The sequence below is a fragment of the Mirounga leonina genome, unplaced genomic scaffold (assembly GCF_011800145.1).
Source record: "Mirounga leonina isolate KUSES-001 unplaced genomic scaffold, KU_Mleo_1.0 Mir_224, whole genome shotgun sequence".
Taxonomy (NCBI): domain Eukaryota; kingdom Metazoa; phylum Chordata; class Mammalia; order Carnivora; family Phocidae; genus Mirounga; species Mirounga leonina.
This window is the reverse complement of record NW_023270615.1, coordinates 20,260,878-20,273,484: the sequence shown is the minus strand read 5'-3', so window position 1 is coordinate 20,273,484 and position 12,607 is coordinate 20,260,878. Positions and strand designations below refer to the sequence as shown.

At 52.4% G+C, this 12,607-nt stretch overlaps 1 protein-coding gene across 7 annotated transcripts in view; it reads left to right on the top strand.

The window, feature by feature from the left end:
• Positions 1–12,607, top strand: part of FAM120A (family with sequence similarity 120A) — a 91,968-nt gene that overhangs the window by 52,583 nt on the left and 26,778 nt on the right. For all 7 annotated transcript variants that reach the window (XM_035029238.1, XM_035029236.1, XM_035029235.1 and 4 more), the window contains exons 8-10: positions 758–845; positions 2,725–2,952; positions 5,301–5,475. In XM_035029238.1, the coding sequence (XP_034885129.1) occupies positions 758–845; positions 2,725–2,952; positions 5,301–5,475 (491 nt within the window). The remainder of the gene's footprint in view (positions 1–757; positions 846–2,724; positions 2,953–5,300; positions 5,476–12,607) is intronic.

Genomic DNA, 12,607 nt, shown 5'->3' with positions numbered 1-12,607 from the left:
CCCCCTGCTCATGCTCTCTCTCTCTTGCTCGCTCTGTCTCAAATAAATAAATAAAATCTTTTAAAAATGCTGGTTAAGCCCACTGAATTGTTTCCCTGAGCTGCTAATGGGTCACAACCTACAGTGTTTTCAAGTTGCTGACTGACGTGCCTCGTTCTGGCCTGTGAGCCCCTCCGTGCTCTTCCCCATCCCTTTCCAGGCCCTAGTTGCTGCTTTGTCACTTGAAGCTATTCCCCAAATGAGATTGTGCTGTCCGTCTGTTCTCTGAACCCACCTCTGGCTTCCCTGATGAGTCTCCCTCACCTGTGCTCCTGCAGCGTCTCTGAGAACAGGCTGAGCGCCCCGTGTGCGGTCTCTCAGCGCCTCATAGCTTACGTGTCCGTATGAATTACGAGTGACACTCGATCCACATAACATGTAACGCTCCCCTGCCTGGTCGCTGTCAGTTCAGTGGGATTATTTTATCCTGTCTCCACGATGGCTGAGCCTCCTCCATCGGTCCCCTCCATGGTCGTCCCCGGGCCTCTTTGGGCCCTGTGCTGGGTTCGGTGGTCCGTGTTTTCTAGAGAGTGGCGTCACTGCCCCACTGAGCAAGCAGAAAGCGTTCCCAGTGCAGGGCTCTCTCTGGCGGGGGTTTGTTGGGGGAGCCGAGGTCCGTAGAGCCGGTCTGTGGGCTCGGTGCAGGCTGTCTTGTCGTGGCCGGTGTGATGGGACGCAGACGCTGATCGGTTACCGTGTTCCTTTTGTTTCTGTTCAGCCACATCAGTGGGAACAAGATTGGCTGGGACAAGACGGGGAGCCACGGGGAGCCGCAAGCTCGGGGAGACCCAGGAGACCAAACAAAGGTAGTAGTTCAGCTTTTATTCCTTCAGATCTTGACTCTTTTGAGCATGTGATGTTAGGGCTTGGTTTGAAGCTAAGTGCTGTTTTTTTAAAGCATGTTGTAATAGACACTGGCAGGTGGCAGGGAGGGTGGGAAGGCAAGGGGGTGTCACACACTTTGGGGATGAGAGGGGAAGGGGGTCACATACAGGCGGGGGGGGGGTGTCAAGGACATTGGCTGGGGGATGGGTCCCAGATGTCATTGCGGGGGAGGGGGTCCCAGACGTCAGTGTGAGAGAGGGGGTCCAAGATGTCGTTGCGGGGGAGGGGGTCCTGGACGTCAGTGTGGGGGAAGAGGGGTCCCAGACATCAGTGTGGGGGAGGGGGTTCCAGATGTCAGTGCGGGGGAGGGGTCCCAGACATGGGGGAGAGGGGGTCCTGGACGTCGGTGCGGGGGAGGGGGTCCCAGACGCACGGGGGAGGGGAAGGCGACAGCTCCTGTCTTCCACAGGCTGGGTGGGGCCTACTGGAAAGCCTCCTATCCGCTGGTACACACTCTTGTCAGGACTTAGAGCCTTGCAGAGCCCTCATCTCCTGCAGGGTTTTGTGGGGATTGAATGAGGAATCACTTCGAATGTACACGTTAAAAATGAAAGTAAAGTTCATTCCGTTCCCCCTTTTATCTGCCTCTCCCTGTTACTAGTGATCCCTAGCAATAGCTTTCTGCTGCAGAACCACGCCTGTCCCCACACGTGGTACCTTAGGATGTGCCCCATCTCTCGCTGGAAGAGGGCTTGTTTGTACACAAGGTGACACCATGTCGGAAATTCATGTAAGGCTCTGGAGCACTCTCGCTGTTGAAGGGTCATCCTGTGAATAAGCAACAGGAATGCTTTGTGGATGCCTGTTATTTGCAAAGCATCTTCCAAAATTTTCAGCTGCTTGTGTCTATATTCTGTGAATGGAGAGTATAGAAAACACTTATGGATTATCCTTGAGTTTTTTTTAAGGCCAGTTTTGGTACTTTGTGTTTTAAAGGATAAAATTAAGCACTTAAGTACATACCACTGTAAAGAATATGTTTTGTTTCAAAACAGAGAAATTCCTTAGATTGACACGAAATCGAGCAATAAGCAATTATTATTTCCAGCATTTATCATGAGAAAGAATAAAACTGTTTGTTATGCAAATAATAATTGATCTCAGTAAACACTTTGGACTTCGCTAAATTCATAAAGAGAAAGTGAAGGGTGTCCCTCTGCAGACTTCCCTTTCCCCAGCCCGCTTCCTGCAGCCTTCCATCCCTGAGCCCCACGTGGGGCCCACTCTTCCCTCTGCAGCTATGCACATTCTATGTTTTGGCGATTGGTTGTTACAGGATGGGTATTTTTCACTTAATGCTATCCTACATTCATATTTCTGTGTCATTATGTAAGGATCTGACTTGTCAGTTTTAATGGAATTAGCTTGTTCTTAGCTTTACTTTTTAGTAAGCAGCTCCCTGTGTATACTTAATTTGGGGCGTTATGATGACCAGAGAGAATACCTGGGTTTGGGTCTCTGTCTGTTCTCTGAATGCCAGCTGTGGTGGTGAGGAGTGGGTGTGAGCCGCGGTGCTGCAAGTTCCTGGGCAGTGACACAGTGTCTCTGAGCGTCCCCTCCCGTTTCCACACAGCGAGCAGGGGGGGCACGGTGGCTGCCTGGGGGTCAGCAAGCACAGAAGGCCACTCCCAACCTTAGGGGCCCCTGGGAATAGTGTGGCGGGGTCACCCACCCCCACCCAGGCTCAGGGGGCCACTCCCACTCCCTCTCTTTGGGGAGAGGTCCTCTGCACGAGACACACAGTGAAAGGAGTGGAAACCTGACCTGACCCGTTCTCCCCTGTCACCCGTGGCTCTGCAGACGGAAGGCTCATCCACTGCCTCCTCGGGCAGCCAGCTTGCTGAAGGAAAGGGGAGCCAGATGGGCACTGTGCAGCCGATCCCGTGCCTCCTGTCCATGCCCACCCGCAACCACATGGACATCACCACACCGCCCTTGCCCCCGGTGGCGCCTGAGGTACTGAGAGTGGCGGAGCATCGGCACAAGAAGGGGCTGATGTACCCCTACATCTTCCACGTCCTGACAAAGGTATGGCTGGCCGCTTTCCATCTGACCAGGCACCTGAAACGGACTGCATTTCCCCATTCCTAAACGTTGAGAGAAAAGGCAAAAATGCGTACCTGTCAATGCACAAAGAGAAGAACGTGGGAAAGAGTTATTTTCCCCTTTGGTTTGATAGGAGATAGTTTTGAGATGTGTAATTAACGCACATCATGTTATTTTTCTGACTTGTGATTTTATTTTCATTTCTAATTTTAAAATTTTCTGTACCATATTTATACCATGGTGTGAGGTTTAATTAGCTGTCACGTGCACTGCCTGTCTTCTCTGTCATCTGTCCTAGAGCACCCCTGTGGAGTGGCGGACAGCGCTCCGCATCCTCGGACTTGTCGAGTGCAGTTTTTAGCCCTTCAGCAGAAAATCGAACACAGGACTGTGTGACATGCTAACAGTCAGAAAATGTGATTTTGTGTTTATACAGTATCAGGATTTCACTTTATTAGTGTCTTACCAAACATATGCTTCAATAGATATCCAGTGTGGCATCGTTTTTGAATCTTGGTGTCTCGAATGGATCTATGTGTCCATTTAAATTTTCTCAGTGACTTGTAGTCTTTTCTGTTGATGTTTATGGCCCTAGACCCACGATTTAACATGTAACCTCGGTGACCAGATTTCTCATGTGGATGGGTTTATTGCCATCATGTATTTTTAACATGTTTTCGTCAGTGTCTGTACCCCCACAGATAATCAGACATTTTTCTCCCTGTTTTCTGCAATCCATCTGTGGTTTGTAAGGTGGGGTCAGTAAGTGCACAAGCCCCCCTGCCCCACACCACCCCGAGCCGGACTGCGACCGTTAGCTGGCTGACCCGAGCATCGCTCCCTCGGTGTCAGTCCAAGGGCACCCAGAGTTTTATGTTTAAACCGCAGTTGCCTCCAGGTGTCATGCACTCTGATACGGGTCTGCACGTATGGTATCACTTTTCAGATTACGGTTGTGAGGTAAACATTTTATTTTTCAGGGGCAACGCATGTTGTAAGGGTAAGTGGAAAGTTCCTCTCGCGGGAGAAGGATTTCCCGAGTTTAAAGGGACCTAGGTTTGGGGGAGATTGCGCCCTTTTCCCGTGGGGTTGTGTGGGCTGTGAGGTCCTGGACCCCTGCGCTTCTGCCCTGCCGCTGTGGTCTACTCGGGGGCAGGCTGAGCGACAGACGGCCTGTCCTCTTCCACCACTCCCTCATCTCAAGGGCAAATATTGATAAAGTGACTGTGGTTGAGAAAAGTAAATGATTATCTCTTCAGATTTTAAAATGCCACCTACCATTTTTCTGTATGTCAGGGCAGGCTTAGCGTGTCAGGCATGCTGTTTGCTGTGAGCTACGTGGCTCTGGTATTAAATTGTCAGGCCGACGTGTCTTCAGTGAGGCGAGAGTTTCACACTCACGCAGGCAGCCGGCTGAGCCAGGGACCTGGAGAGAGTGCCCACCGCACTCTCTCTGACATAAATCTATGTGAAGAAAGAGCAAAGGCCAGGGAATTACTGAAAGAGTAGGTAGTGATAAATTTAACAGACATTGAAGGTCATATGTATACTCTTATGTCATGAACATTCCTAAATAAAGTTCCTGCAAAATCTCTTGAGATGTACCTTGATGCCATAGAATGTCGGAGACGGGGCCACAGAAGTCTTGCCACCACCTCAGGTGTGGATGCCCAGCCCCTTGTCTCGTGCCATGTTGGCCGCGGGATGTGAGCAAAGTGGGCCTTCCTTCGAGGTCTGCCCCAGCAGCTGTGCATGCCCCTCATTCAGGAGGCACGTCTCCCGAGTCCTGGCACATGCTGAAATCGTGCAGAATGAGGGACGCTGCAGGGCTGCTCTTTGGGAGACCATGTACGCACATGCTAACGTTTTATGGAAGAGCTTGGTAAGGACAATTTGACCGTTTTATTTTCAGGATACTCATTTCTTGGATTTCACATAGGTCATTAAAAATTATGAATTTCATTACATATGACCATCTTGACTCATAAGTAAAATTTGCAAGTTCTCAGCATTTTCTATTCTATTTGTTGTCTGCTCTTACCTGTCCAGATTGTTTCAAAGATTTCGGGGTCGTCTGTGTGGTTTCCTTATGCTCTTGGTTCCAGGTTAAAGATGAAACCATGTAGATTTTATTTTGACTCTTTGAGCATATGTTTTGACAACCCACTAAATGAACTCTCCCTAACACCCCACTGCACGCAAGTGGTTAAGCAATTGATTTGGAATAGAATTGCAATGTTAACTGGAGATAATGCAGTGTATTTCTGTGAGTTTGTTGTAAATTCAACATGAAAAATGTGCAATATTATTCTGCTTTCTTCCATGCAAAGGGTGAAATCAAAATTGCTGTTTCTATTGAAGATGAAGCCAGCAAAGACCTGCCTCCCGCCGCCCTGCTCTATAGGCCAGTTCGCCAGTATGTTTACGGAGTGCTGTTTAGCTTGGCAGAAAGCAGAAAGAAAACTGAGAGACTTGCTTTTAGAAAGAACAGACTTCCACCAGAATGTATGTACTGTGAAATCCATTGTTTGTTTTCCTCAGTACCTCGTAACCTCTTGTGCATTTTCCAAAGCCTCAGAGGATCGTGACTGAGTCTGCCCCGAGTGTCCCCACGCAAGATGGTGGGCTTCACGGGGTCCTTAGGACAGGAGGACCAGCCCCGGGCTGTTTTCCTCAGTAACGTTCCAGTCATGCTGTGTATTTGGTAAAACATGTGCACCTTAAACTGGATGTTGATCTGGAAACAGTCCGGACGGGCACCCTCTCCTGTGGCAAGCGCGTCCCAGGCAGGGCGACAGCGGCGTGTGCTCCAGTATCCGCAAGCGCGTCTGCGCACAGGGTCCGTGTTCCTGGGGAGGCCCTCACTCCGTGTGGCTGCTTCTGTGTGGGTGTTGTGTGCCTGCGCACAGCCCGCAGCAGACAGGGCCCTGGTCACTGTCCCCCTTGAGGACTCCAGCTGATCGACCCTGGGGTGGAGGGGCAGTGGAAAGACGGAAGGTGCTGTTTGACAGTTGGCAAAAGCTGAGGTCAGAGCATGCATTTTCCATCTTCCAGTGGGGCAGCGTAATATTTGGGGAGAACCGTGTCTATTTTAGGTTATTTTATTTACTAACGTAGGAGATGTTAAAAGTCACTGTATATTTATTAGGAAATACAGAAAAGTTTCCCAAAACATACAGTCTAAAATAAGAATATCCTGAACCGTGGACATTGTAGATGACCAGAGCATCCCCTCAACTAGACTGTTTAGGGACAGATCCCCTATGTGTGCAGCCGGTCCGAGCAGGCCTGGCGGCATGCCGCAGCTGACCTGTGCTCAGGGACGCACGTGACGGTCTTACCTTTGGGCTCTGAACCGGAGAGATTCTAGCAATTCTAAAAGCTCGTTCCATAGGTTCTGACGTTTTCTGTTTCTGATTACTATGCTGCAGTGTGGTTCAGTAAGCCTTAAAATGAAGTGCCTCCATGCCCTGACTGGAGGGTGGCCACTGAGCTCTGTAGCCGCCTATAGCTGATGCGTCTGCCTCCTCGACTGGGGCTGGAGGCCCCACGGGAAATACTGAGTGTTGGCAGTGGACTCTGCCGCGCCGGGACGGCCCTGGTGGACACATCCTCTTTCTCGCTTCGCACAGGGTTGGCCAGTGTTCTGCCCAGGCCCTGCAGCTGCGACCTCCCTTCCAGGGCTGTGTCCCCTTGCTTCTGCCTTGGCCTAGACTGCCAGGCGCTGCAGAGTGCTGGGCAGCCCCACTCCCTGCTGTGCCCTCAGCTCCGGAGCACAAGTCTGGCTTTCGTGGTGAAAGCTGTTCTCTTCCTCATTTGGTTATGTTCCAGAAACAGTTCTCTGTATTTAGCACACTCCTGGGAGTTTTCCAGGATGGGTCCCCTCTGCAGTGCCCACAGCTTTGCAGAGCAGTCCAGGTGGGCTGCTGTGCTCTGTGTGCACTCAGTGGTGGCCAGGTGCGCTCTTCCCATCTCGGGAGTTCTTTGTCACAGGTGAGCTGCGGGTGCCAGGGACAGCAGGAAGTCAGGGGGTCTCTGCCCTGCTGCAGGTGTGCGGTGTGGCCCTGTGCCGCACAGCATGCTCACCCCCTCGTTGCTTGCTCCGCACCTGGGCGGTGCAGGTGTCCGACTGGGCCCTGAGCAGGCAGTGGGGGATGCCAGAGGCACGGGATGGTGCTCACTGCACAGACCAGCACCCTCTGGTCATAAGCAAGAGAGCAGTGCACTGTGGTGCAGGGCTGGGCGTGCACGCACACCACGCTGTTGGGGCTTGGCACTTGTGGGGAGAGGACAGTGAAGAAGGGAGGAGTGGTACAGATGAGCTCTGTGAGCTCTAAAGCTCTTGCGCATGGGGGCGTGTGGACTGGCTGAGTTTCTTTTATATGTATGGTTTTTTTTTTAAGATTTTTAAATTTATTTTGAAAGAGAGAGATCTGGGGAGGGGGGGCAGAGGGAGAGGGAGAATCTTGAGCAGACTCCGCACCAAGCATGGAGCCTGACGCGGGTCTCCATCTCACGACCCTGAGATCATGAACTGAGCCGAAACCAAGAGTCAGACACCTAACTGAATGCGCCTCCCAGGTGCCTCCCGGCTGAGTTTCTGGGGGAGGTTGGTGCTGAGCGCATTGTAGTTTTTCTGCTCAGGCGACGAAAGAAAGTGGGTTCTCACTTCTCTGTCAGTCACGGGGAAACCACCGAAGGGTGAGGAAGGGTGGGACATTTCTGTTCAGGAGGGTGGGCTGGGTAGGGACAGGCGGCTGAACTGAGGCAATGGGAAAGGAGCTGTGAACCAGCCCTGGGACGTCAGTGGCACCTAGAAAAGTGTGATTCACGTGGGTTACAGGTAACGGTGAACCTCTAGGTGTAAAGATGTGTCCATTTGACCTCTTGAGTTTACAGGTTAAGAGACCGTTGTTAGCTCTGTAATGAGTGGCTTTAGAACCCAGGTCTCTCTGGTCTTTTTGGGGACCTGATACACTTGAATTTGTTTCACGCATTGGTTGTCTTAATGAGGGGAAAACAGCCTTAGAAAAGGTTCTTAGGTCAGTAATGCATGCTCTTTATTTGCTGATGATCATGCTAACTGGAGCACCAGCTCTCCACAGGGAAGAGTTTTGTCCTTAGGAGCTTTTGTGAGCCTTGAGCCTCAACGCTGGCAGCTTACTCAGAGCAAACCTTGTGTGAGAGAGGAACGTGGTGACCTTCAGCTCTCATTACAGTGCATTACGATTGTTCCCTGGGGACTGCTCCCTGAAGCCTGCTCTTAGATCCCAGCTGACTCAACGCAGATGTGGTGATGCCCCTGCCGTGGGTTTCCCGCCTGAAACATGTCATAAGTGATTGCACATTTTGGTGTTCTTAGGGAGGAAGCCCTTGGGGCTGTGGATGAGGTGAGGTTGTTGTTGCTGCTCAGGAGTTCCCGGTTGATTAGGTTTGAAAGTTGAGTCTGTTGAAACCATGATTTACCCGTGGCCACTCCTAGACCATCTGTGGATGAAATGAAGTCAGTGGTACTTTGCAGGAGATTCATAAAGCACTGACCATGCACCATGAGGTCTTTGGGGCAGGTTTGTTTCTCAGCTGCCTGCTGGCCCCGCCGTCCACTCCGTGGGTCCCAGGTGAGCCCGCCGTCTGTAGCAGGTGAGGAGGCTCCGGGTCCAGCATGGTGTCAGCGTGATGTTGGTTCGACGTGCTCGCTGTGACAGCTGGGGGCTCCCCAGGAGGGCTTTGTTGTCAGAGAGAACCAGTCGGAGGACACGTGAAGTCTAAAGGGTTGTTTAAAAATATTGAACTCTCACGACATTTAAGACCTGTATCCATTTGGAAATGCAGTCTCTCTCTCTCTTTTTTAAGTAGGCTCCATGCCCAGCATGGAGCTCATTGCCGGGCCTGAACTCATGACCCTGAGATCAAGACCTGAGCCAAGATCAAGAGTCAGACACTTAACTGACTGAGCCACCCAGGTGCCCTGGAAATGCGGTCTCTTGATCAAGACACAGGATAAAGCGTTTCATAATCTCTAACAAGTGCTCTAGTGCTCGTGTGATTTTAGCAAGTTTCATTTTTAAAGTCATATGGTTAAAGCGGGATATCCACCCTCAGATCCTTAAAAACTCTGGCCTGTGAAAGTCATACTGAATTACATGCTGGCAGTTTATTTTCTGTGTGTCCATCCCTGGGTTCCATTGTTTGCTGTTAGGAAATTCATCAGAAGCTTATTTATTACGACAGTTAGCTGCTCAAAGTCACCGGCAGGGGGGCTCCAGGCCCCTCCAGTGGGCCACGTGGAAGACCGCAGACCTGGCACAAGCGATTTGCCCCATGTTCTGGATGGGGACAGTGGCAGTTGCTGGGATCTGCCTTTATGGCTGCTGGCTCTTGGGTGGGGCCTGGGGACAGTTGTCTGGCTGGAGGCTTGGAGCATGAAGCTCCCGCCCTGCTGGTGGCCCCAGGCTTGCTGCCCCCCTGGGGGTGCCCCTCAGCTGTCCCTCACCCCACCAGGGCAGTCAGGAGGGGCAGGAAGAAAGGGGGTCTGGTTCCAAAAAGACTGCAGGGTAACAAGACTCCTGGCCACGGTGGAAGAGGTAAAAATCCAGGAAGTAAAACCCAGTGATGGGCACATTTTCAAATTATTGTCCCCTTAGAAAAACTAGCCTCAGGACTCCCCAGGACCTCAAAATTAAGTAAGAGAAACAGGCTTCTAGAAAGTGAAGGGACATAAGGTACAGACACAGGAGGTGAAAGTCTCCACTTTCTAAATAGGAAAAGCCAAAGGGAACCTGGATTTCTTCGTGGTGCAGTTTGCTTTTGCTTTAGAAATTTTGTTTGTGCCAAGTAATTGGTTCTGCTGATTAAAAAGAAGTAAAATTAAATTGGTTCACTGTGGATTATATTATAGAACAGAATAATATGACCAATATTAGTGCATTGTTTTAATATGTGTGAAATTTGGTTATCATACACATTTCCCCTGTGATTTTGTGAAGGCTGTTTATATTTATCTGAGTTTCCTTACTCTACAAAGCTTTCCAGAAGTAGCATTAGCGACTGCCTTTTCCTCAGCGACCTGTGAGCAGCTGAGCCCGAGGGGCAGCTGCATGGGCAGGCGGCTCCATGTGGCAGGTCGTGGCCCTCCTTCGGAGCCGTGTTTGTCCCGGGTCCCTGCCCTCCTGGGTCTGACACACCGGGAGTGGCGTGCGCAGGGGCAGGAGGCCGGTGTGGTCGCGGGCGTAGTCGCGGGCATGTCGGGAGCACCGCGCTCTGCGGCCTGGGGGGCCTCGCACCGTGTGCTGGAGGGCACCCACACACGTGTTGGGAGCGGGCAGCCAGCTGGGCCGCACCCCTCACGTGTCCACTCCTGTGAGGAGGCAGGTACAGCTGCCATTTGCCCAGTTTTCTGTTTCTGCATAGATGCAGAAGAACCAGGTTTTGTTTTTACTTACTTGTGTGGTTTAGTTGTTTTTCTGCACCGTGAGGCTCAGCAGGCGCGGCAGTCCTCCTCCTTACGTGCATGCACACGCCTGCCCGCAGGCCGCAGGCCACAGGCCCAGTTGGCCGGGGTCGTGGGAGTGGCTTGTCCCCCTCTCCTCCCTCAGCCGTGCACCCCGGCCGTGGCGGGCGTGGCTAGTGCTCGCGGTGGCTGGCCCTGGGCGTAGGCATTCTTCATCACGCGGCTCTGTCGGCAGCCACCGCCGGCTGGTTGGAGTTGGCTCACGAAAAGAAACATTTTCATTATTCCTGGCCTGGGACGGCGTCAGAACAGATTTGCAAGGCAGCTGGCTGCCCTGGGTTTCCGTGCGGCCGTGCCTGCCGTCCGAGGGAGCTGCTGGGTTCTCACCAGCAGCTCGGCTGTAACAGCGTAGTAGGTCCCAGACTGTACTTTGAAGACGTACTTCCCGTAAAGAAGGTGCGTTGCAAACGTAGCCTCTGGCAGTACAGAAAACCAGCACCCGGAGTTGTTTTTGCCGATGTAAATGTCGCTTGAGCGTGAGGGAAGGAAGACAGTCTCCCGTTCAGTGTTTTCAGTTCTGCCTGAAAGGGTGAGTTTTTCTGTCGGTGGAGAAGCTGAGGTGAGTGTTCGCTGATGGCGTCACGGCAGGGTTTCTGGGCATGAGGGCGTGTCTTCTACAACATGGGGTCGTCACGGCCGTGCTTATCTATCACAGTGCTGTTGTCTGAGTGCCAGACGCGTGTGCCCAGGGGGCCCGTAATACCCCGGCTTCCCCATGTGTGATCCCCACGTAACCAGGGCTTTTTGCAAACACAGGAGCCCAGAGGTTGTGCTGTTAGAGCTCCTCTCCTTCTGATTGTCCCTGCGAGTGGAGTCACAGAGCCTGAGCCCTCTGTCCCGGGCGGGTGCGTGGATGGGGACATGCACACAGGGACGGCTGCCGTCACCTGGAAACTGCCGTCCCTGGGATCCTTGATCAGCACTAGGCTGTAATGAGTTAACTGTGGTCAACCTCACACAAGGTAGCCTGTAGCCACATAACAGGCAGGAGGTGCCTGGGTTTCCTTCTCAAGGTTGCCTTAGGGTGAGTCCTCGGCCCCTTTCTGTGGTACCTGGTCCCAGGGCTGGGCCTCAGGGTTTGAGGACACCCTGGGTCTCGCGTGGCACGTGGCGGTTGGCCCCTGAGCCTCCCCTGCCTCCCCAGCTCCCCGCCCCCGCCTGGTACATAGAAGGTGCTCAATAAATACCTATGAGGTGATTGGCCACAGGCTCCACCACTGTTAAGTGATGGTACGTGAGAAGACTTCCAGAAGCAGATACACACACGTTAAAGGTAAAGCAAGTCAGGAGCAGCTTTGCTCTCGGGACAAAGTTTTGTGTTCCTTCCCTTGTATTTCCTAAATCAGATTCCAGCTGTTCATGAGTAGTGCAGTTAGGCAACAAAAATACTTAGAACGACAAGAGGAAGTGACTACACGGGACCCCTTCTTCACAGGGAGCGCAGCCCTGCCCCCCCTCGCTCCTGGTGGGTGCAGAGCGTGTCCCCTGCAGCATCTGCAGGCAGTCCCCGGCGGCCTCTGCCAGCTGGAAGATGTGTGCACAGCTGTCTGGGGAGCCCCGGGGGGAGTGGGGACAGGCGGGCGTGAGGGGCTGCCTCCATGCCCCCCACCCCCCCTTCCATGTGGGGCCTGGACCTCGAGAACAAGAGGGTGCTGCCCAAACCTGTTTCTAGATGAAAGCAGGACACAATAAAGTAGAATGACCGTGGCAGGTGTTAGCAGTGGGGACAGAGGTGCAGATGGACTTAGTGGGGACGCCTCCCAGAGAGGGCTCAGATCAGACACCTGGCACGGGGCAGCCGCCTCGTGTGAGCGTGCGTGCGCGTGTGGTGGGGAGAAAGTGAAAGAACCTAGATTAGCGAATCCTACAGAGATAAAATCTAACCAGTGTGCCTTTAAACCTTTGCCACCAAAATGAATATGTTTCAAAATAGATTTGTGCGTTTTTGCTTTTTTTGGCAGGGAAATGAACACTGCGGATTAACCAGTAGACACAGAGCAGCCTGCTGGTTAAGGGCTTGTTTTGTGACCAACCTTGTCCTGTTTATCTGGGGCTGATGACTGCCAGCCCCTGATACTGGTTGGGCTGAGGGGGCCTTGTGGTGGTGACGGCTGCCGGTGTGCAGGC